General features: G+C 38.5%; 2 protein-coding genes across 9 annotated transcripts in view; one reads left to right on the plus strand and one right to left on the minus strand.

Moving 5' to 3' along the window:
* LOC124643497 (WD repeat-containing protein 7) overlaps nucleotides 1-27,592 on the plus strand; it is a 130,718-nt gene that overhangs the window by 25,143 nt on the left and 77,983 nt on the right. For 7 of the 8 annotated variants that reach the window (XM_047182494.1, XM_047182492.1, XM_047182490.1 and 4 more), the window contains 5 exons: nucleotides 4,022-4,142; nucleotides 4,604-4,767; nucleotides 5,412-5,506; nucleotides 6,071-6,155; nucleotides 7,582-7,674. In XM_047182494.1, coding sequence (XP_047038450.1) covers nucleotides 4,022-4,142; nucleotides 4,604-4,767; nucleotides 5,412-5,506; nucleotides 6,071-6,155; nucleotides 7,582-7,674 — 558 coding nt within the window. The remainder of the gene's footprint in view (nucleotides 1-4,021; nucleotides 4,143-4,603; nucleotides 4,768-5,411; nucleotides 5,507-6,070; nucleotides 6,156-7,581; nucleotides 7,675-27,592) is intronic. The other variant, XM_047182496.1, reaches the window with a different exon arrangement.
* LOC124643502 (cuticle protein 1-like) lies at nucleotides 16,518-23,954 on the minus strand. The gene is made up of 2 exons (XM_047182504.1): nucleotides 23,820-23,954; nucleotides 16,518-17,263 (listed from the first exon to the last, which is right to left on the minus strand). Exons 1-2 carry the CDS (start codon nucleotides 23,829-23,831, stop codon nucleotides 16,814-16,816), a joined length of 462 nt encoding a protein of 153 aa, XP_047038460.1. The 5' UTR covers nucleotides 23,832-23,954; the 3' UTR covers nucleotides 16,518-16,813.

Consider the following 27,592-nt stretch of genomic DNA (forward strand, 5'->3'; position numbering starts at 1 on the left):
CAAAACGGGCCAATCACGAGTCTGCATTCAACTTCTAACGAACATCAAACAGTAAAAGTTAACTTTTTTGTGAACTAAAATCTTGATCGAAAAAACGTTATAAAAAGAGAACCCCATGGTTTTTAGATGATTTGAAATACTTTTTAAAATCCACAAATTATACTGAATCCAATCATACATATGACGTTCCTGTCGACTCTGGGTGTTTTTTTGGCCATCTCCTTTCCTGTATGGTTCTCGAAATGTCTGATTAGACTCCTCAACGAAAAGGAAAAATTAAGACTTCGTTTTAAAAAATACAAAAATCCCAGGGACAAATACGAGTACCGTATATTGGAGGAACGTTCTAGAATCATGATCAAAAGTTGCTACAGAACGTATGTCACTAACACTGAAGATAATATCAGATTGAATCCGAAGGCATTTTGGTCATTCGTTAAGGCCAAGAGAGCCAAATCTAATGGCATCCCATCTGAGATGTATTGGAACGGGAAAATGGCAACTTCTGGAGAAGAAGTAAGTAAACTGTTTGCCTCACATTTTTCTGCCACCTTTGCATCTCCAACCGGTACAGCTGCGACACAAACAATGTCCAAAGAGTACCCTCAGCTTGCGCTAGGAAGCCATTATTTCACAGAGCGAGACGTTCTCAAAAGTTTAAAAAAACTGAATATCTGCAAGGGTCCAGGGCCGGACGGTATACCACCGAATTTCATAAGGCAGTGTGCCAAACATTTAGCATTACCGCTCAAACTTATTTTTAATAGATCCCTTATGTCTTCTAAGTTCCCCGAGCAGTGGAAAATCGCACACGTAGTTCCTATATTTAAAAAAGGGGAGCCTAATGATGTTAGGAACTATCGGCCTATATCACTTCTTTCAATTTTCTCGAAAGTGTTCGAATCATTAGTCTGTCCTGTATTAATTTCGCTCATTCAAACTCAATTGGCTACGCAACAGCATGGTTTCCGTAACAATAAATCCACTGCCACCAACCTAGTCCAATACATTAATGATATCAGCAGAGCCGTAGACTACGGTGTGCAAGTGGACGCAATTTACACGGACTTTAGTAGTGCGTTCGATAAAGTAAATCACGTGCTTCTACTTCAAAAACTCGAAAAATACGGTGTGCATGGTCATTTGCTGTACTGGTTCGAATCATGTCTTTCACAACGTCAACAGAGAGTTGTTATAAAAGGTCATCAGTCGCCACTTTATCAGTCGCCACTTTATCCCTCAACATCTGGGGTGCCACAAGGATCGCATCTCGGTCCTATTCTTTTCCTTGTTTTTGTGAACGACATCATACACTCCATTAAAAACTCAAAATGCTTAATGTTTGCGGATGATTTAAAACTATACAAGGAAATTGAATCAGGTACTGACGTTGCTTTGCTACAGGAGGACTTGGACGCAATTCGCGAGTGGTGTCAAAGTAACATGATGACTCTTAACGTTAAGAAGTGTTATCATGTTACTTTCACACGGAAAAAGTTGATACATCCTTCAGCATATCACTTAAACGACAAAATCCTTCAAAAAGTCGATACCATTCGTGATTTGGGAGTCCAACTTGATAGTAAACTATCCTTTATATATCACTTCGACACTATTGTCTCCAAAGCAAATAAAATGTCGGGGTTTGTAAAGAGAACTTGCAAGGAATTCCGCTCATGTGGCACACTCAAGGTTCTCTATAACTCTCTAGTGAGGAGTATACTGGAATATGCATCTCCTGTATGGAATCCCGCGTATCGTGTCCACATTGACAGAATAGAACGCATTCAAAAAAAGTTTACGAGATACCTCCGCTTCAGATCACAGACTTGTGATCATGAAGCTGATTATCCTCAAAGGCTCCGCCATTTTGGGATGAGCTCCTTGGAGCAACGAAGAAGGTGCTCAGACTTAGTTTTCCTTTATAAGACCCTCCACAATTTGGTGAATGTACCGGAGTTGTTTTCGGAGATCCAATCCAATCCGATCCAATTTTAAAACAGAAACATTTAAAATGCCTAAAAAAGAACTAATCTTGGTCGTTCAGCTCCCTTATACCGGTTTTTGTCTAGCTACAACAAGCTAATCACGCGTACTAACAATTTAGACATATTTTCAAACAGTCTGAATGAATTCATACGTAACATCCTCAGTTGTTAATCGATTTAATTGTTCATTTCTTTCACAAAAGGGTAATTTGTGTGACCTTATTTAATGCATTTTATATTGTACAACTGATTATTATTATCTTGTATGTCTCTACCAGACCTCGGGACTATAGAGTCCCGGATTTTTGGGAGGCGAACGTGGGGCCGAAGCCAACACGCTGAAGCCCTTTTGAGACAACTTTAATGAAATGGTGACACAAAACCGACGATTATCCCTGTATACACTATAGAAATGTACCCAAGGACAATCCCCGGTTCTGTGCTAAACTATTGCTAACTATGGATGAAAACTACTTGGGCTATTGTGATGGGATGCTAGTGGACTAGGAATGGGGAAACTACGGGAACTATGGCACCTGCCGATAACAATGTAATAAATACACGTAAAAATGGCAGGTGGAGACTCGCCAACTCACTTACTGGGCCCCCGGGAATCAGTCGCTAAATCGCAACAAGGGGGCAACAGGTACATGAGCGGCTGAAGGGTGAGGATACCTCGGCGGACTTTAAACGCAGATCACGCGCTCCCTGTGGGTCCAGCATCACCGGCCCACTCGCCACTTACCACGAGGCACCTACCCTCCGAGTGGGCTGTTAACCCTGCTCTAGCGACTCCACTCTGACCGGCCGATGAAGGCAAGCCAAGAGGCGGGAGACCTATCCCCCATCATGCTTCACTCCGGCAGGCCGGAGATGGGGGACAGTATACTCTCCCTGGAGCACTCGGATATATAGCCCCGCGGGGTCGCTACTCCCCGTCATCCGCCTCAGATGCCCTGCGGGGCTTATTATTATTATTATTTTTTTTTTTCTAATTTATAATGTATATTTTTTGTTACCAATTTCAATCTTATCCTCTAAATTTTAATTGTTGCTATTAATGTAATGTCCTACTGTATCTGTTATTGTTTTAATTTTTTTTTCATCATGTAATTCCATTTTTTATTTTTTCCTCATTAATGATTATAGAAGTGCTGTGCACGCCTATAAGTGAAGAATTCACCGCAACGCCATTCGATATAACTTAATACCTAATGTAATGTGTTAGTGAATAAGTCGTTGGTGTGTCAATAAATAAATAAATAAATAAACTTGAGTCACGAGCGCCGACTCCCATCAGTTCTCTTTGGTCTGTAATGAATAAAAACTATTATGGTCTTTTCTATCCCCGGAGCCTTCTCCCAACTATGTTGGGGTCGGCTCCTTGTCTAATCGGATGTAGCTGAGTACCAGTGCTTTACAAGGAGCGACTGCCCTATCTGACCTCCTCAACCCAGTTATCCGGGCAACCTGACAACTGGCGTCAGACTTACTGACTTCTGACTACCCGTAACGACTGCCAAGGATGTTCAATGACAGCCGGTACCTGCAGTTTAACGTGCCCTCCGAAACACAGTCATTGTTGTCTAAGACATACTTAGAAAGTACATACAAACTTAGGCATTGGTACTTGTCTGGCCTGGAATCGAACCCATGTCCTCATACTTGAGAGGTTGGTTTTTTACCCACTAAGGGTCCGTTCAGACAGACCGGCTCGGAGAGAAGAGCAAATTCTTAACACGTTGAAAATCGAGTACTAGTATTTGTAGTAAGGTTTATTTTTGGATGTGCACTGCTTTTGACATTAAGAATGCTCGAAGGCGCTCGGTGTGAAATAATAAGAGGATCCGACCGGCTCCTATCGCGTAATTTTTCTTGACGTTTGGATCCGATTGCATGCTCTTTAATGCTCGCGCAGTGTGAAAAGAAAAATGCGCGCCGACGCTCTCCGAGCCGGTCTGTTTGAACGGACCCTAAGCCACCACGACTTTCCTGATCAGTTATCAATAATCTTCCATGTTTGTTGTCATCAGGTATGATAGCCGAGGAGGTGCTATCAGCGTGTGATGAGGCTCTAGCTGATGACCTCGGCGGCGGCTCACTGGCGGGGGGCTCCAGTGACGGCCTCGCCAATCCTGCTGTGCACTTCTTTAGGTAATATGAGCTATTTTACCCGTGTTACTGGGAGAATTACTTCCCACACGTGGTTAAAGTAGCCTATATGATATTTAGTATATAAGCTATATTGCTGTCAAGTTTTATCACATTCTATTCAGTAGGTTATTTATTTATTTATGTTAAAAAAGGATGTACAACAAAAGATGTACACATAACATGACATAGGTATGGCAATAATTGGAAATATGAGTAAATAATATCAATGAGTATGAGTGGTTATGAGTGAAAGAGTGACATACATAGTCACATGAAAAGTTTCCCTTTTATGATATTGATAGGGTGTTTTTTTGTTCTTGATACTGGATATTTTTCAATACAATCATGATGCAAGTGGCATGTGTCTTAGTAAGCAGTATTTCTGTAGCGTAGATAATTATTCTTGAAAATATTTATTTACTACTTACTTTTCTTTTAACAATATAATTTTATCATAACAGAGGTCTCCGCCACCGCAACCTAACAGCCATGCGAGCAGCCACACAACGGGGCCTCGCAGCCTTACAACACAGCGGCCCAGCCGGCAATGCTGGGCCCCTAGCCGAGCCTGCCCGTGCCAGGAGGGCCCAGCTCACCGTCCAGGGCTTCCGGAGCAACCCTGCTGGTGAGTTCCCTCAGGGTGCAACACAACGCGGGTCCCTAGCCGAGCCTGCCCGTGCCAGGAGGGCCCAGCTCACCGTCCAGGGCTTCCGGAGCAACCCTGCTGGTGAGTTCCCTCAGGGTGCAACACAACGCGGGTCCCTAGCCGAGCCTGCCGGGGCCCAGGAGGGACTCGAACCTGCTGAACAGACTTTCATGAGGTTTTGACAAACAGGGAAAGTAGATTTTCAGTGTTTTTAGAAGTCTAATGGCTAATGTCACCGGTTACTGATAAAGTCTCTGATAGCTTATCTGGAACTTAGCTAACAGATAAACTAGAACGTATATTTTCACATGTCTCCGATAACAATATCTGACAGAAATTATAAGCAGCATACGAACATCATCATCATCATCATCATCTCAGCCATAGGACGTCCACTGCTGAACATAGGCCTCCCCCTTTGATCTCCACAGATACCTGTTGGAAGCGACCTGCATCCAGCGTCTTCCGGCGACCTTTATAAGGTCGTCTGTCCACCTCGGTGGTGGACGAACATACATAACTGATATTTATCAGTAACCAATAAAACCGGGACTGAAAGACTTTATACTTCTCTCTATAAGTTGATATAGAAATAATTGTTAACTTTATCTTTTATCTCGTAGATCCGGAGAGCCACATCTTATTCTTCGACATCGAGGGTCTGATCGTGGAACTCCTCAGTGAGGAGTATTCCGCTATGAGTCCTGCTAGTTTGGAGGTAAATATGTTTTCATCATCATCTACCTAGCCTTTTCTCAACTATGTTGGGGTCGGCTTCCAATCTTCCACATGACGCGACTGCCTATATGACCTCTTCAACACAGTTTCCCGAGAGAAAACCAAGACACTGTCAAACTTTCTCGTTTCTGACTGCCAAAGACGAATAAATGACAGCCGGGACACACCAATTTAGCATGCCTTCCAAAACACGGAGGAACTCGTCAGGATAAGATGATCACATTCACGGGCCGAACATACCAAGCGTTGCTTAACCTTATTTTCGATGAATCCGTGAGGCTGTTAAATAGTCCCGAGCTTATTATAGTATTTTTTATTGACGACTACTAGCTTCCGCCTGGCGCGGGCGTTTAGCCGCGTCTCTGGATAACTGCCTCCCGTAGCCGGATGGTGACAAAAACTATCCCAACCTGTCTTTACCACCTACCCTCTAATTTTCGTCTTAAACGGTTCAGCCATTCCTGAGTTATAAGAAGTGTAACTAACACGGCTTTTCTATATTATCATACACACATTTTGGTAATATCCAATATATTTTTCATAGGCTGCCGGTTTAATAACGAGCGAGTACATGAAGGTAGCAGCTTTGACGCAGTCGGCCAGCCCTGACGCCACCAAACGAATATCAGGTGATTATATGCAAATATCTACTTTATTTACTAGGTGGTAAGGGTCATTTTTGTGTGGGATAGCATACTTCTTTCGAATATTCAAATGGCAGCTTTATTTTCTGGGTGTTAAGAGTGATTTTGGTATGGGATATTATGTAGAGCTAGGTAATGATTTGTATAGTAAGTAACTTTATGTTCTGAGGGTTAAGGGTCATTTTAGTACGGGATCTTTCCTTGAGTTTTGGGTATTTATGTTTTTTTAGTATTATATATACAAATAATAACTTTATGTAATTAGGTTTAGTGGTCGATATCAAAAAGTGTTGTGGGGATTTGTTAAAAATATTTCTTCATCATTGTCATCATCAAAGTATCAACGTTACAACATTTTAATACAAAATATTTGTCACCCATGCTTACAAACGGATAGATTTCTTTGGCCGTGTCAAAGATAAGGCTGGAGACATGGAAAGGATATTAAAGGAAAAAGATAAACATGGTGGGTATACATTAAATAAGTTATGAATACAGGTATAAAAAAATGGTAGTCAATGAAACTCACTTATCTTTGCAAATATTATAATGACGAAGAATTTGTTTGAACGTGCATATCTCCGTAACAACCGGACCGAATTGAAATAATATTTGTCTATAGCGGAGTGAAGCATGACGGGGGATAGGTCTCACGCCTCTTGGCTTGCCTTCACCGGCCGGTCAGAGTGGAGTCGCTAGAGTAGGGTTAGCAGCCCGCTCGGAGGGTAGGTGCCTCGTGGTAAGTGGCGAGTGGGCCGGTGATGCTGGACCCACAGGGAGCGCGTGATCTGCGTTTAAAGTCCGCCGAGGTATCCTCACCCTTCAGCCCCTCATGTACCTGTTGCCCCCTTGTTGCGATTTAGCGACTGATTCCCGGGGGCCCAGTAAGTGAGGTGGCGAGTCTCCACCTGCCATTTTTACGTGTATTTATTGCATTGTTATCGGCAGGTGCCATAGATCCCGTAGTTTCCCCATTCCTAGTCCACTAGCATCCCATCACAATAGCCCAAGTAGTTTTCATCCATAGTTAGTAATAGTTTAGCACAGAACCGGGGATTGTCCTTGGGTACATTTCTATAGTGTATACAGGGATAATCGTCGGTTTTGTGTCACCATTTCATTAAAGTTGTCTCAAAAGGACTTCAGCGTGTTGGCTTCGGCCCCACGTTCGCCTTCCAAAAATCCGGGACTCTATAGTCCCGTGGTCGGTTAGAGACATACAAATATTTGTCTATAGTACTGCCAAGTTTCATTAAAATCCATCTTGTAGTTTTAGCGTGCAAGACCCATAAAAACTTTCGTATTTATAATATTGTTAGGAAGTCTACTACTGTTCTGAATTATACGCCATATTTATTATAGTTTTATTCCTCTAAAAATTTCATTTTTTGACCATACTATTTTTCTACAGGTATACTGGCTAAAATGAAGGAGGGTGCTGAAAACATGCAGACTAAGTTACAGGCGAAGGCGGAACAGTTGAAAGGTCATCTTGAGGCTAAAGGTAGGTGCTACACAGGTGCTGATGTAGGTGCAACATAGATGCAGAGGTGCAAAGGTGAAACTAAGGTGAAGAGAAAGGTGCTACATAAATGCAGAAGTGCTGATATAGATGCTGCATAGGTGCAGTAATAGGTGCAACATAGATGCAGAGGTGCTCAGGTGCAGAAATAAGTGCTGCATAGGTCCAGAACCAGATGCCGAGTTAGGTGCTACATAGATTCAGAGGTGCTCTACAAGTGCAAAAGTAGATATAACAAAGGTGTCGACATAGGTGCTGATATAGGTGCTACTTACATAGATGAAGAGGTGCAAATGAGGTGCTAACATATGTATGTGCAACAAAGGTGCAGAGTTAGGTGCAACATAGATCTTCAACTTGACGTGGTAAGTAAAGAATGTGTACATTTCATGGCTTTTTTAATTCGTTACAAAATAATGCTACATAAATTTTGATATTCATACTTTTTACCATTGATTCTTCAAATTATTATTGAAATGTTACTAAATTAACAACTCTAAGTCTTTTTATTGTGGTTTAAATCTAAGCACAAAAAATAGGTAAGCTCTTACAACCTTACTCATAAAAATCTGTAATCACCTTCTAAGCAACATTTTAACTAATCACTACTTAAAGTCTTAAGTAGTGATTAAATGTTAGTTAAGACATGCTTAAGCAACGTTTATAAGTAAGAATTTTCTTAAACAGCCCTTAAGTATTATTTATTATTTAAGTCACGTTTATAAGTAAGGCTGTTAAAGTTATGTCATAAGTAAAACTGCTACTTAAACCAAAAAGATTCATTGAGAGTGATCAACGTTCGCGACTCATGCCTGGTAAAGTCTGTATACGCCTTTATACGTTACGCCCTGATAATGTCTGATTGGCGCAAATTCCTAAACTTCAATTTAATGTATCTTATTACGAGAATAAATCAGTCGGCGTTATCTGAACCCTTTAGTTAATTGACGCATAAATTCTATGGCATTTAATATAAACTAAATTATATGAAACGGTAGAAATAGGTGACTAGATTTTAGCTGTACGGTCGTTGGTAAAGTTAACTCCAAAATCAAAATCATTTAAGTAAACTTGGCTGAAAATTAGCACTTTTTAAACGTAAAACACGCCCACTCTTCACCACTTCCTATGTGTTATTGCTGGGAAGAAGAAGTGGCGCAACAAACTCCCCAGCAACATATGTTTGTAACAGACAAACAATGTGTTGCCGGAAACTTGGTTGTTGGCTTGAAGAAGCATTAATGATTCAATGTAATATTCTATGTACAATATTATTTCATATTCATATTATTTATTTGCATTCCACAATGTATAGGGTAGGTGTTACAATATAGCTTAGAGCTAAGTACAATTGTGGACCCTGTAGGTATTTCATGGAATTATAATTTAAAAAAAACTATAGTTATAACACATTGGTATATAAAAATTATTATTATCCCCATAAATATTCACAAATACTCTTCTTAATACAAGTTATGCCTGCATATAAGCGTTGTTTCATGCCTTACCAATATTCTTAAGTAAAGTACCAATGCAACTTTTCTAAGTTTGTTTGTACTTTCTTTTCTAAGTATACCTCAGACACCAATGGCTGATAAAAAGGTGAAGGAAAACATCTTGAGGAAACCTGGACTATAAAGTCTGAAATCACCAACCCGCATTGAGCAAGCGTGGTGATTAATGCTCAATCCTTCTCCGTGTGAGAGGAGGCCGCAGCCCAGCAGTGGGAAGATAAAAAAAGGCTGTAACAGAACAGAACTATATTCTTACCAAACAAAACAAACCTAGGACAATATGGTTCAATCAAACCTACACAAGTTACCTAAGAAACCTAGCTATAGGTAACTCCTAGGCAACCTAGGCCTAATGCCTAGGCGAATCTCGTCTAGGCGTGGTTACAGCCTTGTATATTGTTACGACTGGTTCGCCTACGTTAACATGTTGCGGTGCAAGTTGGAACGGAAATGAGGCGTTTTGGAAAAAGACTGATTATTTTTTTGATAATGGGTTATTGATATAAGTATGATGTATGAAAAATATTACAATAACTAAGTAACAATTATTATGTACACTAAGGGCCGATTTTCACTCGTCAGAAAACCTTTATCTGATGAATGTGTATCTATGTCGTTTTGACAGCTTTTGTATAAAAATTTCAAACTGCCATATTTATTCCTCAGATAAAAGTGAATCGTTGGTTGAAAAACCGGCCCTAAAAATGTTATGGATAAAACAAGCCATAATTATCACCGTAACAAATAGAACCAATTTTTTTTATTTTTACTTTTATTCATAAAAATCATAAAATATGCGTCTTACAAGTAAAGTTAAAAGTCGTGGTGGCCTAGTGGGCAAAGAACCAACCTCTCGAGTATGAGGGCGCGGGTTCGAATCCAGGTCAGGCAAGTACCTATGCAACTTTTCTAAGTTTGTATGTACTTTCTCAGTATATCTTAGACACCAATGGCTGATAAAAAGGTGAAGGAAAACATCTTGAGGAAACCTGGACTATATAGTTTGAAATCACCAACCCGCATTGAGCAAGCGTGGTGATTAATGCTCAATCCTTCTCCGTGTGAGAGGAGGCCTGTGCCCAACAGTGGGACGATAAAAAAGGCTGTAACTATGCGTCTTACAGATAAAGTTTTTTTGCATAATAAGTCAGAAAGATAAATGACATAACATACACTTCAATTTCCTTCTCGTAAAAACTGTTAACTATAAACCCTAACTTTAACCGTAACATGAATTATCAGAATTACAGTTTAGCAACTCAATTTTGATTTAAAGGTGTCGGTCAGCTATCTATGTTATCATTGAATTATTAGGACATGACTGTACATGTAAATTACTTATCATATTGTAATGCTTATTGCCTATATCACGCCCTTATTTTGAAAATAGCTAGAGGTACCCTTCATTCGTCATTAAAAACAATAAAAATATCACACTGATATATTCAACTGTCTTGGCTTGTCTCAACTATACTGGAGTCGGCTTCTAGGAACTGATGCAGCTGAGTACCTACTAGTGTGTCACATAGAGCGACTTCTTATCTGACCTCCTCAACCCAGTTACCCGGATAACCTGATATCCACTGGTAGCACTGGTTGTCAGACTTTCTACCTTTTTACTCCTAGTAACGTTCAGAGAAAACTCTTAATCGGATCTTAAAATTGGCAAGGGTAATTTCTCCATCTGTGACTATGACTGTGTAATGCTAAGTCATAGTTGTATTGTGTCCTCATCATCATCATCATCTCAGCCATAGGACGTCCACTGCTGAACATAGGCCTTGTATTCTTTTATGTTGTATTGTGTACTTGAGCTTAATTATACGTGGATGGTTTTATAAACCTTTGAAAATGAACAAATCTGTCAATATTTTCTGCGGTAGAGACAAAATAGCTTAAATGTGCACTGCAGTTTTTTGCCAGAAGTAAACTTCCAAGCGTCAGCTGCAAGCCAATTTATACCAGCTGCAGTATATTTACAGAGGAAGTGCAAATATATACAATATGCTAATTATGTATGCGTAATGAGGTCTTGTTTATTCATTCTGCACGGTCGTCAAGGTGATCTACATTCATAAATTATTTCGTCCAAATGATATGACGGGACATACGGCCGGGTATATCGGCGAGCTTGCCAACTTGTGTTGGGTCTTGGATGTACTCAATACAAATTCAATTTTTATTAGATTTCCTTATGTTCCACAGTCAAAATATCGGATGAGAAACAGTTTCTAAAATTATATCATCGAAAATACATTTATAACAATAATGTAAGATTTTTTAAGTGTGTCTAGTGTCAGGTTAACTCGGTTTTTGAGATTGGTGCGATTAAATTGCACTGCATACGATAAACTGAATTTATACGTATAAATACATGTTCACATTTGCTCATTGAAGATATAATTATACCTTATTTTTGAGCTCAAAGTGTATTCGTAAAACAATAACATTATGCCCCCCTATTTGCCGTGTAGAGTGGCACATTTCACAGGAAACAACTTCTCATTCACCATACTGGTTTTAATTGCTCATGTTATACTTAGGATAGTAAACAGATTGTCATCAGAAAATCGGCCTAGCAATTAAGAAGCTACGTAGAACATTATATAAACATCATCATACTTCTAAATTACCACATATTTATGGCCTCACCTTGCCTTAGCTATACATCTTAATGTACATTTAAAGCGGAAAGAGTAAAGTAAAAATTCTTCGTAACATCAAGCTTGTCACCCAACAAGCTCGCCAACCTTCCCACCCCTATATTACGACCGACAAAAGGCTACGCCCTCACCAAGGCAGTCTAGATATCAAGTAACCAGTTCGCCCTACACCTACAGGCGTTATTAACTCTTATTACCTTCCATTAAAGGTCATAATGCCCTGTCAACGCCATCAGGGCTTGGCGAGCTATCCAGAATTCCTTTGTTCGTCGCTCTGGTATTTTGAACGATATATTTAAAGTTCAGGAAGTCGTTTTTATGGGGATTAAGTGGTTTTATTGCTTCTGTGTAGTGGAATTATATTTTTTTGGTTGCTACGTTGAAATGTCTGGCAAAAGATTGGCAGGAGTTGAATGCGGTAGGCCTTTTGTGCAGGCCCGCCGCTAGCTGTTTCCTCGCCCGCGTGCAAAACTGATTATGCCGCCCTACGACTACATATTATACTGGGTTTTTTCAAAAAATATATAAGGGGGGGGGAGGGTCCAGCGGATCCGGACCCCCCCGCCCATTCATATCCATTTTACTTGTCCAACAGAAAAAAATGACAGGTAGGACGCACTGATTGAAGACTTTTGTCTTTAGGCACTGTGGGATCGACGATGTTAGGACTCGACGTAGCGTCCCAAATGCAGCCCAACCCAACTGAATTCTCCTATTCACCTCGTCCTCAAAGTTGTTTCTACCTAACTGCAATGTCTGCCCGAGGTATACATATTTCCGAACAACTTCGAGAACGGCGCCGTGTATCGCAATCGGTTCCGGTAGAACATGTTCATTGAACATGACCTTGGTTTTGTCCAAGTTCATCCGTAGGCCGATGCGTAGAGAAGATTCAGCCAGGTCGTTCAGCATCTGTTGTAGGTCCTGCAGCGTTTCCGCCATGATGACGATATCGTCAGCAAATCGCAAGTGAGAGATGTGTTCGCCATTGATGTTGATGCCGACATAGCCCACCGAATCAGCAAGCTGAAGTGGCAGTGGGCTGGCCATATTAGCCGAAGAACCGATAACCGTTGGGGTAAACGAGTTCTAGAGTGGAGACCACGCCTCGGCAAACGTAGTGTAGGACGTCCTCAGGCACGGTGGAGTGATGACTTGCGCAAAACGGCTGGCAGGAGCTGGATGCGAGAAGCTGGAAATCGATCTCAGTGGCGTGCACTTGGAGAGGCCTATGTCCAGCAGTGGACTGCGATAGGCTGATGATGAACAGAAAAAAATATGTATATATAAGTGCATGCACCGCTTTGATTGCAGAAAACCCACCTACTTTTGGATATATAAATATATTGCAATACATAACATACATTACACGTAACTTTTTATTTACTTGAAATGCTCTAAGACTTAGAGTAACCTAAGAAGTCCTGGGTCAGCCCATAAGCGCAAACTAAGCAATTGCTTAGGGCATCAATGCAGTGCAATCATTACCCAAGTAGCCCCTATGTATTGAAAGATTGTGATTAATAGGCAGGTACCAACATATGTATATCAAAGTGCTTAGAATAGATTGTGGGTAACTTAAATATCTATAACAATGTTGAAATTCAGTAAAATATGTTATTTATTTACGGTTCCACGTTGAAAAAGTCAACGCAGAAGACACATTGCATATGTAAGGAAGCGCGAGCGAAGCGAGCGCGAAAATTTTTTAGTCTAAGGGCACAAAACAAATAAAAACCACTGTAAATTAACAAAGCAAAGTCAAAAAGTAAGATACGTACAGAAACGGAGTGTAAATGTGTAGGTATGAAGCCGCGAGCGAAGCGAGCGCGATTTTTTCCTTAGATTTTTCATGAAGTAAACATATCATGAAAAGCCAAAGTGTTCAAAAAGCTATAACGAACGTGCGCGAAAAATGACTTTTCGGAACTGAAAATGAATGCCTCAACAATTAAACAAAGTTAAATTGTGATCTAACATGGAGCCGCGAGCGCAGCGAGCGCGAATTTTTTTGGGGATGCAAAGGGTGAACCCGTCAAAATTGATAGGAGACGACCAAAGCGAGGGCGGCTTTTTCTGAAATGTTATTGCTAATCTACTCATCTATTTTTAGTAAAAATATTTTTATTACGTAATTGTGGCTTAATTTTGCCGTATGGTTTAATTTTCCGCCCCCTAAATAGTGCCGCCCTGGGAATTTGCCTCCCCAGCCCTCCCCCCCCACGCTACGCTAATGGTTGATCTTTCAACAGATGCACAACTGAAACCGGCTGTGTAAGTAATATTCTTAGCGCTATTGCTGTCGAAAATCAAATCAAATTATTGGTAAAAAGATATTGTATTTTTTTAATATTACGTGATAAGTCGCTCGATTTGCCGCCCCCTAGGACGTGCCGCCCGCGTGCGGTGCACGCCTCGCACGCCCGCTTACGGCGGGCCTGCTTTTGTGTACCACTGCCGCGGTAACTCTAGCTAGATCAATCCCGCAGCCCCGGTAGGCTTCGTTCTGCCCTAAAGATCCCTGTTGGGGAATGGTGCAGTCAGGCCTTAGGCCAAAGATTACTTATGTCGAGCCTCTGTTTAAGATCTTTTACTTAGTATTTTGCCATCTATGTCGGGGTCGGCTTACAGTCTAACAGAATGCAGCTGAGTACCAATGTGCCATGAAGAGCAATAGCCTGTCTGAACTCCTCGACCCAGTTAACACGATACCCTTTATTAAGACTTGGTAATCAGATTTTCTAACGGCTTCCAAATATGTTCAAAACACAGCCAAGACCACCAATTTAATGAGCCTTCCCCTACGCAGAGGAATAGTCATGACAAGATGGTCACCCATCCACTATTAACCCTATGATCTATCTACCCGTGCAGCTGTTATACTTAGGGATTGTTCACACCAAACGTATTGTCCGCCGCTGACTGTGAGTATACTCACTGTCTGCCCCAGTGTGAACGTCGACTCAATCTGCAGTACCCGTACTCACCAAGCCGACAATAAGCTATCGCGTACGATGCGCTACATGTGTGAACAAAAGAATAGGCTCGTGTAGGTTCACACTAGATGCGTACGCTGAGCGGCTGACTATTCTACACATAAAAGAGCTCAGTATTTGAACCCCCCAATCTTCATACATAACAGATGCTATGTCTTCCCAAGCGCATCTTTGTAAGTTTCTATCACTAAATTCTTCTGAATTCGCATTCCAAATACATTTTCTAGAATGTACTTCTGCAATAAACTTTTCGGTGTCGAACATCGCGAGGTGTCACGTGTCACGTCTGTCCTCATTGAAGTTTGTTTCTCGAGTGTATTGCGGCCGAGGCGCGCGGCGGTGCGGGCGCGGCGGAGCGGCGCTATTCGGCAACTGCGTCCGCGTAGCCAATCCGCGTCCGCCTTGCATAGTCGCGTAGTAAAATAATCGGCCACTGAGAGTCAGCGACAACAGACGACGTAATAGCGTATAGTCGGTTCGGTGTGAACGACAATTTCAATATATACGGAAAAGCAATAAACTGCGTAACGCGCGCTCACAGTCAGCGGCCGACAATACGTTTGGTCTGAACGATGCCTTAATCACCAACTCCTTGCTTGTAATTTATAACAGACAAGTTATAATTTATCCACATTAATATACATTATATCTGTCAGAATATGTGTGGAACGTAATTAGTTTCAATAGATTCGTTTAGATTAGATTATATAAACCGGTTTTGGAATAATTATACTTTATACTTCGTTGCATATTTTAATATAACGCTCGTAAAGGGTTAGGTAGGAGTATTTGTTATGTACCAGCTTCAACCCCACGTTCACCCGCAACCCGAGAAGTACGTAGTGTCTAGATTCAGACAAAAAGTAGCCTTTATGTTGTTCTGACGTTTAACATAAATTACTGATTAGTTTAATTGAACAATACCCCGTTCTGTAGTTTTTTGCGTGAAAAAGTAATACGTCATATATCAATACTTCTACTTTTCTAATCTGTTAGTGCGATAGTTTTACCTGCTTCTTTAGATATATTCTTACTCTACATACCTAAATAATTATTACTGTGGCCGTCCTTTTTACTTTACCTATGTCTCTAGCATAAATTCTATGGTATTTCTGTAGGTGTTTTGTCTGGATAGCATGACAGATAGACAGAGAGATAAATTAATTTTGCTATTAGTGTAGCTATATTAACTATTTGTACTTAGTAAGGATTAGTTTCAACAGATTTGCAATTTATTTGTATTTGAGATTGAAATAACATGAATACTTTAATTATTGTGTAAAAATGTGTGAAGTATGAATGTAGACAGATGAAGAGTGAGAACAAAGAAATGACAGGAATAAAAGGGAGTGGATGTTAGTATGATATGACAACAAGCAGAAAGAAATGGCAGTGGGAAACATGTTGTATGATCCAGAATACAACTTGGCAGGAAGAAGATAGAAATTAGTAATGATGATCAAAGAATGTGTTAGAGAGATGTCCAATATTTGTAATTAGAAGAAACTTCAATATCTGTTTTTTTACCTTTAGAAGGTATCTGTCTGTGTAGTCTCCTACATTGTAATCTTATGTGTATGTATGCAACTTGTCACATATTTTTCCTAAAGTTCTAAAGGGTGAAAAGGAGTCGTAAATCAAAGCACATAAAGTTTGTTTTGTAAAAACGTGTTTATTTACACTTTGGCAGTGATGGCATGTTTTATTTACTTGTATTTACAAAGAGAGTTACTATATGAGACCTTAGTTCGTTTGAGCATGTTTTTTTTTCCATTGAGCGGTGGAGTTGCAAATCCTTGCCAATTTTCTGGCAACACTGGCAGTGTAAACACCACCAGTGTTACCAGATACAACCGGCAAAGGGATTACCAAAAACAGCCGTCAGAAAAATTACAATTTTTTTTAAGAATAATTTTTAAAACAACGGTTTTTGGCGCCGATTATCGATTTACCAGCCGTGGATGCCAAGACCGTGAGCAGCGTAGGGTGCGGCAATGCCGTAGGGAGCAGCGATGCCGTAAGGAGCGGCAGCAATGCCGTAAGGAGCGGCAATGCCGTAAGGCGCAGCCAAACCGGCACGAGCAGCAACGACACCGCTCACAGCGGCAGCGTGAGACTGAGCAGCGGCAACGGCATTCTGGTTAGCAGCAACAGTTCCCCAGTAGGCATTCTCATGTAAATCTCTGTTGGCTTCGGCGACTTGACGGACTGCCTCAGTGTTGAACTGGACGGCGGCTTCGGCTGCCCGAGCCTGGCTTTCGCCGACGGCACGGGCGTGGTCCTGGGCGGCTACCGTGGCGTCGATGGCTGCTGCCTGGGCGTCGCCGGCGTTTACCCCGTAGACAAGGGGGCTGATTACGCTGGCGGAGGCATAGCCGAGGATGGCGACAAAGGCGATCTGTGGAGAAAGGATGGTGATGTTTAGTTCTTGTTTTTTTTTTATGTGCCTGGTAAGGTTGCGAAGGAAGGAAGATCAGAATGGCTGTAGTTTTGATGAAATATAGGATGGGTGTTGATGAAACTTGGCAGTAATATAGGTTCTTTTAATTCATATGCGTGAAGTATTTAGTAGTTCCTTATGATCTTTCTTTTGGGATTAGTTTTATGATTGGGTGGGGTATGTTATACAAGTTATTTTATTATATGTATTGTTACGCATCTTACACACTCTTCTCTACAAGAAACTACTTTTAAAATAGACGTCTCAATTCTATACTTTTTATATTCTTTCCTTTCTCTTTTTACATTTGTTACCTTATCATTACTTGTATCAGGCTATCACATAGCAATGTTTACATCAATACCGATTTCAATCGATGTATTATCCAATAAAAACGTAACCAACTAAACAACGTCTAATCGAACAATTAAAAAAAACTTGTTAATTCCGCTATCAACAGATTACAGGATAATAAATAATTAGTGCTCAAAAACCCGTGAAATATTTAGCTTCAAATATCTACACTTACATAGCTTTGTTGCGTTACTCTTGAATATGTATGCGGATTAGGAAATAGCTTATAGTTATGATAACTCTATATGCACTTCCGTTTTGCGTTATACTCAAATAACTCGTTCAAATAACTGTATATAATGTTTTAATATCTGCCTATAATTTTTGGTTATAATTGAAAAAGGCTTATTGTCAGACAAAGTTGATTAACAAGCCCAACTGCGCAGGACATATTATAGTGCACAAGCATTTCCGCAGACACAAGTGCACTCACTATTCCTTCACTCTCATAGCGCGATGGGACGACAATCCGACACAGGAGAGAGATCGGACGCGAGACTGACATTTACGTACCCCAATATAGTTGGGAAAAGGTTAGGTATGGTTATCATCTTTTAAATAAAATGTATGTTTTACTTAATTGTTATACAGGAGCTTCTAATTTGTTCAGCGTTGCAAACTGACTTCCCGTTTTTTGCTAGGACGAATGCCGACGTACCTAAGTTACTTCTTTTCATTACCATATGTGTAATTAAAAACTTAATTGCTATTAGCGAGCAACGTTTGCCCGAAAAAATGGTATGACAAAATTCTATTAGCATTGGAGTAGTAGGCGGGCGATTTTGTATAAGTGTTGCGCCACTTTTGTAATGTAGATGTTGTAACAAAAATTACGCGTTTTTGGATAAGGGACAGATTATTATCCATAGTAATATTATAAAGCTGAAGAGTTAGGAAATACTGGAACAATTTAAAGATTATTCTGTGTTAGATAACTCATTTATCGAGGAAGGCTTTTTATCCCGATGTATGTAGAAGTTCTCACGGGATGCGGTTGAACCTGCTTGCGAGAATAACTTGTATATAAGAAAATAATTGAGAAAGAATAACAAAACATTGGAAAATTGTAGGAGAACAATCATTATGTAAATAAGAAAAGATCCTATGACACGGGCTTATTAAATGAATCACCATTATCATCATTGCAATAATATTTGAATTGAACCTTTATCATCCTCCTCGAGGCTAGACTCATTTAAAAAAAACTAGACCTAACATTTATCAAATCTACATTGGAATGTTGAACAAGCCATTAATAAAACAGTAGGCAACTGTTGTATTATCAAAACGTGTATTTCAATTAGGTACCTGTCAAACGGTTGCAACTAAAATAATTTATAGTTTGAAGTTCGCAAACATTAGTCAAATTGGCTTTTTTTGTGATATTTACATTAGTGTCAGTTCCAATGATCATAAAGAGGTAGCAACTTTTTTGTGGCTTTTTTGTTGCCAGTCTGTAACGTTCCTGTTCGCGCAGCATTAAGTTTTGTAACAATACACTCGATGTTAATTCTGAATAATCGTTTCACAGGATCTACGCAACGGTACTTTGATATTGTGTAAAATTGTAGTTTATTTGGTTATCGAACGTTTCATTTTACGCATGCAAGTGATGTTTCTACGAAGCGCATTGAATTTTAAACAGTTTCTTGTTTAACTGTAACTGGGTTAAGTAAATCTTGAGTTTTTTGTAATATAGGAACACAACAGCTGAACTGATTTGGAAGGAATTTTGTGAAACTTGCACTTTGGGAACGGACATAGGTTGATGCGTCCATCATCTTCCATTTTTTTTCTCTTTAAAGGCTCCGAAACTAACTTTAGTAACTGATTTGAAAAAAACTTGTCTCGGAAGCTACACTATCTCGAAGTAATATAGGCTATAATTTATCTATGTATAGCAATTCTCCCGGGACGCGGGTGAACAAGAAACAGCTAGTTCAAAAATATCTAAAACAATTATGTATTTCCTCTATCATTGAACAAGACAGCCTACAAAACAGGTTCAATACCAAACCCTAATTTATTATAGCCTAAAACCTCAATTTACAATTATAATATTGCAACAAACCCTATGCATTTGGAACACGGCTACGCCTTAAATATTTTAGTGAAATGTTTCACAATCCGCCATGTTGGAGTACAAACAGTGACAGGCGTGACAGCTTTGGATTTTGACATTGTTTTTGGCGGGATTTTACGGTTTTGGGTTTGGAGGGTGTTAAATGGATTTGTTTTGGGTATTGAATTAAAGTTATTTTTTTTCGAGCGAACATGTTAAACAATGCCTATGCCTATGCCTATATCTGAGAAGAGGCCTAGTAGGGACAGTAAAAATCTTCGATATAAAGTATAAATCAAATGAGCCTAGTGCCTATAGTGTCCAAGTTTCCTTAAATCCGGCTGACGGTCTCTGACATGGAATGTACTCATTAATTGTAGGTTTTTAATATTTTTTAGGCTGATGATATAGGTGGTTTGTCTGTATATACATATTTTTTGTTTATAATATAACTATCAGAGTCTATAACCATTTGTTAGGTGTGCCTAGTTAAATCGCGGAACTAATTTAGATGTCAAATACAAGACAATAGGTTTCCTTGTACAAGAAGTAATTTCCTTAGGATGTTAGGAAATGCGCGTGAAATAGCAACTTTATTATAATTAGTAGAATCTATGCCCTGTTGGTCTAGTGTTCACAACTGCGACTGTTTGGCTCTCGGGTTCGATGTCCGAGTTGGGCCAGAATTGCTTTGCTGAGTGTAAAGACTCAATAAGGCGCCTGGAGTCTGGAAGTTGGTGATTGATACACCCGTGCATCGGAGAGCACGTAAACGTCGGTCCTGCGCCTGATCTCTCTCCGGTCGTGTCGGATTGCCATCCCATCCAGCTATGAGAGTGAAGCAATCCCTAGCAGATGATTGCAATTTTCCTTTGGCTTCAACCTACCCGAATCTGTCAAATTCTACCAATCGAACATTAACCTTCAACTATTGTGATAAGGTTGAAAATCCATTGAAGATATTTGACAGATTGAGTGCAGTAGTCTGTACAGTCAACTGCAGGTCAGTGGTAACAGTTTAATAGTATAATCGTACTTATTACTATTGAGTTAAGGTGCATGACAGTTACCACTGATGTTCAGTTGCCTGTACTAATATATTAGCAAGACAATACCTATTGACACGTTTTTCATAACATTCACAACAGTCTTCTTTGCATAGCAATGAGCGACCTTGACACTACGTTTAGTTATTGCACGTGCGTAATAGTGCTGTACTTAAATGGACGTGTTCAAAGCGTTTTGTTATTACGTAAGCGTTGTAGTTTTGGTCGTGGAATATGATTTAGTATAGGTTCTTACTTTTGTTAATGCCAAAGAAACGCGGTCAGTGACTATTGTAATGCTGGAGTGAAAATTTTAAAAGACAGTGAAATTTTTTTTCTGTCCCCTTTGAGATGGAAAAATATATTTTTAAGTTTTGCATGGTTGTGCTAACTCTTTAGTAATTCTTTACTTTATGATAGGCAAAAGACAAAGGCCACTTTTCATCCGGTTGCGGAAAGTTATCTTTCCCTCGAGTCTCTTGTGGAACCGCGGGGAACAGCTCGTAAGCAAGAAAGTACATATCTATAAAATCGAGATGAAGATCATACACCAATTAATATATCAATTGACATAAGACCTTGTACAATGTAACACCTTGTATTCAAACCACGAATTAATTACAGCCATATTAGCGACACGTAACAAAAACGGAACGTACCACATGAAAATAATTACATGTCGTTTATGGTTCGAAGTTTTTTGCCGGCCTTGATAATGACATTGCGTGGAATGGAATGTGATTGACTTTTTTTGTTGTTACAAGAGGTATTTTAATTTATTATGTTGGGTAAAAAAAACTGGAGCATATTTTTCTATTAAAGTGTTTATATCTGGCTTTAAAGGAGCGCGGGGCTGAGTATTAGCCTCAAGGGTCGATCGAACATAAGATTAAGCAATGCTTGGCGTCCATTTGAACATGTTTGACAGTTGTTACGTGAAACCAGAAAGTCTGACAGCCTATACCAAGAGGTATGGTGATGGTCAGGTAACTTGGTTGAGAAGCTCAGATAGGCAGTCGCTCCATGTGACACACTGGTACTTAGCTGCATCTCGTTAGACTCGAAGCCGACCCCAACATAGTTGGAAAATGTATAGGTAGAAAATACGGGCGGAACTATAGTTCGGCCATTCAGAGAATGCGTTCCTGACACGTCGCGATTGAACTGACGACGTAACTTTGCAATGGCGTTGCAGTTACGATAAAAATATTTTTGCTGGTTGTTTACCGTTTTAACAATTGAGGAGCATTAAAACAACATTATTATATCAATAATCAATGAATGTAGTTACGTCGTCAGTTCAATCGCGACGTGTCAGGAACGCATTCTCTGAATGGCCGAACTATAGTAGAAATGTAGGTATAAAAAAAGTCAAGTTCGAACTACTAATTAATACAAGACTAATGTGTTCACGTGCAATTGTTCAATAAAAACAATGAAATTGTAGTTTTACACGCAAAGCTATGTAGTCCGTACGTCATTTATATTTTTCCCACATCAATCATTGTATTGTGGAACCGATGTATCGATTTGAAGAAATAATCGCGTTTTGATTTAATCGATTATTTTTTGTGCAATTAATTTAATTATTGTTATGATACTATTACTTGTTTCATGTGATAAGTGGAAATAATGCTATTTTGTTTGATGTGGAAATACGGTCAATTCTAAAATAATATTGATATTTAAAAATGCGTCTATCCTATAAGACTTAATTTTCAATTTAAGATCTAGCTCCCGTTTGTTTCAACAAATTTTTGGGTTTCAAAAATAGTCTCTTTATAGTATTTATGTTTTATAGTTTTAATATATCCTTTTTTATTTGTAAATATGTAGATATATATATAATATGTAATGTAAATAACTATGTAAATAAAATCAAAATTATTACAATCATAACTATGCTTATCTCAAACCACATTTAAATTAAAACATTAAACTATTAACTATTATCGCGTAACTTAATTCCCGCCATAAAACCAGATGATTGTCATTTTATACGTGCCACAGATAAACAATACTTAGTCATAGACAAGTATTGAGATAATGTGAATGAATGATTATTGTTTTGCAATATAATTGTAATGGTTGGACATTATTTTGAATAGCTTGTTTGTAATGGCAATGTGGAGGTATTTTGAAATTAGGGCTCAATAAAGGTATGTACAATATGGTGAAGGGTGTAACTAAATAATATCTATTTTTGAATGACAAGATTAAAAATATGTAGTTTGTTATCTTTAGTGAGAAAAGTATAGGAATAGGAAGGAAGAAGATTGATTTATGAAATTATTTTTCAAAAAGTAGTGGGACAGCACAGGTTAATAAAAATGAAAATCTAATTAGTATAACTATCGCTCAATCTTCGTATGTTTGAGAGGAAGCCTGTGCCCAGCAGTGGGACGATAAAAAAAGGGCTGGTGATGATAAGAATATTATACAAACAGAGACTGAGAAATCGTGAAGAATGTGCAAAAATAGTATACAAGTAAAGAAAATTAAGTAATTATTTACTTGTACTTCGTACCACTAGAAACAAGTTTTAGAGGTGTGATATGTAACTCAATATATTCGATATACAACCTTGTCATACAAATTGAAATAGCTTATTTTTAACTTTTAATGGAATCAAAGACTTAATAAACACCATATAAAGAATATGAGCACTGTATGTATGGTTAATTACAAAGATAAATAGCTTGATTAAGTAATAAATTTAAATTCTAAGCTTTTTTATATTATAGGCTTTATGTAGTTAAATGGATAAGATATGTCAATAGTGACAACTGAACGCATTTTTAAATACTCCTTTGACAAAGATGGAGTCGGCGGGAAAATTGACAGATGTCAATTTTAAACGCCATTTTTTGTTAATAAAGATTTTTTTAGGATTATTTTGATAAACTAAATGATAGGATTATCTTGAGATTATTGTTATTAAAATTAAGATTATTAATTATTTTTTGAGGTGGACTTTTCCAAAACGTTCTGTCATCATTATCACTTTTTTATATTTAAAAGAAAAAATGGTAAATAAAAATGAAATTATTACCAGAAATCTCATCGTGCACTTCTTGTTGACTGCAGGATAGCTACTGAATACTGTTGTGGTGTTACACCGGTCTTTTATAGCGAGTACAACCGCAGTATAGTGATATTGAAAGTGTATACAAGTAGTACCTGTTTACTACGAAGGATTAGACTAGGCGGACCAGTGATGCGGGCAAGGTCTCAAAAAAAAATTAAATAAAAAAAAAGCAAGTGACATTTCTGTTGGAGATGACAGTTCTTTTTGAAATTCGAAGGGTTGATGGATGACGTTTGATTGTTTTGGCGCCATTTGTTTTGTTGTTTCCCTATTTATGATACCAGGCAAATTTAGTCCAGAATATTTAAGGCCTTTAGAGCTATATTGGTGTATTTCAATACATTATCGTGCGTCTTATGTTTTTAAAAATATTAGTATTTCTCCTATTTGTTACGTGGGCGCTGTAAATAATAGCTGAGGAAGATCAGTTCATCACTTGCGTCCTTATGTTTTCGACCATCTTCGATCGACGTAGTTTTTCTTTCTATTTTCTTTTCATTTTAATCCGCATGAGTCGTTCTATCATACTTTTAAGCATGCCTCGTGTGGTCGGTCCGTTTACCATCTATCCACCATCACGTCCATTTTTAGCAGTCTTTACGTGAAGTCTGTTGTCAGTTAATACGTCTGACAATCTTTCTAAGGGATACCGGGTTGCCCGGGTTAATGGATTGAGGAGGCCAGGCAGGAAGAGGTAATTTTGCCTTCATGAAGAACTCTCTGTTTTGTCGCGATCACACCCGTGTCCCGAGGGAAATATTGTACGGATAAAATGCTTTCTAATGGTTGAATAATGTTTAAATTAGGTCAGATGCTCCGGAGATTACGCCTATAACCTTAAAATTACCCTTTCCGCTGTAATCATCATAGTAATCATCAGTAACCCACACTCTTACTGACTGAAATCCCACCATGTTCCTTCTGGAGCCCTTTATGCACCAGGGCCGCAGTAGCCCTTCCTAAAAAACCAGCTTTGGCCGCAATGGGCCCCACTGCCTTAATTCATCTGAACCAAAACTTATTTATTATTGAAAATAATGCAATTGATGCAATATACGTCATGGACGGAAAGAATTTATTTATAAATGTAGCATAAACTATAAATAAACGGTCAGTGTGCCCTTCATAATGTTTAGACAGGGCTTACATTTTTAAGTATACATTTTAAATTTTTAATTGGAACTTTATGGTGTTGCTTTGTTTGTGTGTTAGATACCAATGTATATAATGAAATCTGAATAAGTGAGACTTTTGCTCTGATTTGCTACACATTGTACTAGATATAGAATTTTCACATAATCACTGTAAAAGTAAAATCAAATTTCTATTTCTTGTTGGATCGATAGGTTAAAGAAACTCGAACAACGTCTGTAATAAATGAATCTTTATAACAGCGTTTAGTTCTTTCGATCTTATATTATTTATTTTTTTACAAATTAATGTTTTTTTTTTTTTTTAATTATTCTTATGGTCCAAAAATTTCCAACGTAAAAAATATAATTTTTGTGAAATATTATTGTTTTCATAAAATATCATTAATTCATTATCATAAAATATCATTATTATTGTTTTTTTTTGGATAAAAAACATATTTGCTATCTTCAACCTGCTAAAAGTGCTGTTATGAAACATCTGTCCTTGAAATGCTAACCAATTCCATTAGTCATATTTATCGCACTGTTCTATATTACTAACTTTGGACATTCCAAATCATAATTAGTATTCTGCGCACATGGTAAAAAATTGGGCGTTGTACCTACAATGTCGTGTCATGATGTAAATGTTGGCGATTTAAAACGATACTCGTGGCAGACACAGATTATTTTTCGGTTCAGATTTAAATTAACTTAAAATAAGCAATATATTAACTGAAGTTCAATTTTCTTAAGGTTTTTTTAACCATACTTGTAAAATTCTACTTACGATACCTGTTAATTCTACTTCTTCTTCTTGTCGAGCGACCTACAAGTTTAATCACCTAATAGTGGGATAGCTTATACATTAGAATAGAACATATAGGCTACTTTTTCCATGTGCGGGAAATAGTTCCTCCGCGGAAGCAAGTTTTTCATTAGTTATCAGAAACTGACTTTTTTGTTCAATATAATTAAGTACAACTGGTGGTGGCCTAGTGGGTAGGTAAAGGACCAACCTCTCAAGTATGAGGGCGCGGGTTCGATCCCAGGTCAGGCAAGTACCAATGCAACTTTTCCAAGTTTGTATGTACTTTCTGTGTATATCTTAGACACCATTGACTGTGTTTCGGATGGCACGTTAAACTGTAGGTCCCGGCTGTCATTGAACATCCTTGGCAGTCGTTACGGGTAGTCAGTAGCCAGTAAGTTTGACACCAGTCTAACCAACCGGGTGGGGCAACTCGATACCCCTATTACCTCCTCAGCCCAGTATACCTCGATACTCGATATACTGGGCTGAGGAGGTCAGATAGGCAGTCGCTTCTTGTAAAGCACTGGTACTCAGCTGAATCCGGTTAGACTGGAAGCCGACCCCAACATAGTTGGGAAAAAGGCTCGGAGGATGATAATTAAGTACAACTACCAAAATCCTCAATTTCTCCAAAAACTTTCTATGAAAAGCCAAATAAAAATATAATTAATGAGGCGCACGCTCAACACGGTAGCTGGACAAATTGATCTATTTTCCTGCTCACTGACTGAATTCACAAGGGCTACTTTATGTGTATTATGTGATTATGATTAGTTTTAAGGTATGATTATATTTTGATTAGTTTTTTAGAATGTTAGTTATAATTTGTCTACGCTATTGCATTAGGATAAGTTCCTGTAATAATAGTCGTAAGTTGATAATAATAAATAAATAAATATTGCGATTCGAATAAATAAATAAATTTTGATATGGCTTTAAAAGTTAGTCTCTTAACTCTACTGCTGTTCTGCTTTTGCCACGACAAAAAAAAAACAATGTTGTCCCTTCTATAATTTAATAAGTCTACGTCACCAGCTGATCGCCTGGGTGGAGTAGGAAGCTTTAATATACCAAATGAGAATAAATACCGTCACTATATGTACTGACATTTGCGTTCAGACAAATAAGAGAGGCTGTCTGTTACACCGTAATGTAGCGTTTGTGTTATTCTGAACGACTTTATGGGGTAAATCGCATTTATACTCAAAAAATTGTGTTATTTTTAAAGCACTTTATATATTTTTGCTGCAAAAATATTGTGTAATTTAATTTCATTACTGTGTCTAAAATTCGGTGTCTAGAGATTACCACTCCTTATTTCACTTTTTGTTACACCTGCATCCCTTGGGAACTGCTGCCCGTACCGGGGTAAAATATAGCCTATGTTACTCAAAAGGAGTGTAGCTTTCTAACAGTGAAATATTTTTTCTAATCGCTTAAGAATTTTAAACAAACAAATATTAGTATAGAACTATAGGTGATCTAGTTTTCATACTTAATTGATCAATTAGCAAAATTTAAGAGCACTATCTAAACAGCTAAACTTAAGGAAGCAATTACTTAAACCGAAACTATTCAACACACAATCAATGCCAGACGTTACATGTCGGTGTGACATAAGGAAATTCGGGCAATTAGTTTTAAGGGCAGCGGTAACACTGCATTTTAAATTGTTACCACTTCATATTAATGTTAAACTTTATAGGTATGTCTCGCCAATCTTTTTGTCGTCACGGTCATTTTGTACGAGGTTTGAGTTGTTATGTTTTTCTCGAAAGCTGGGCTGAAAG

This window comes from Helicoverpa zea, chromosome 27 (genome assembly GCF_022581195.2).
Source record: "Helicoverpa zea isolate HzStark_Cry1AcR chromosome 27, ilHelZeax1.1, whole genome shotgun sequence".
Taxonomy (NCBI): domain Eukaryota; kingdom Metazoa; phylum Arthropoda; class Insecta; order Lepidoptera; family Noctuidae; genus Helicoverpa; species Helicoverpa zea.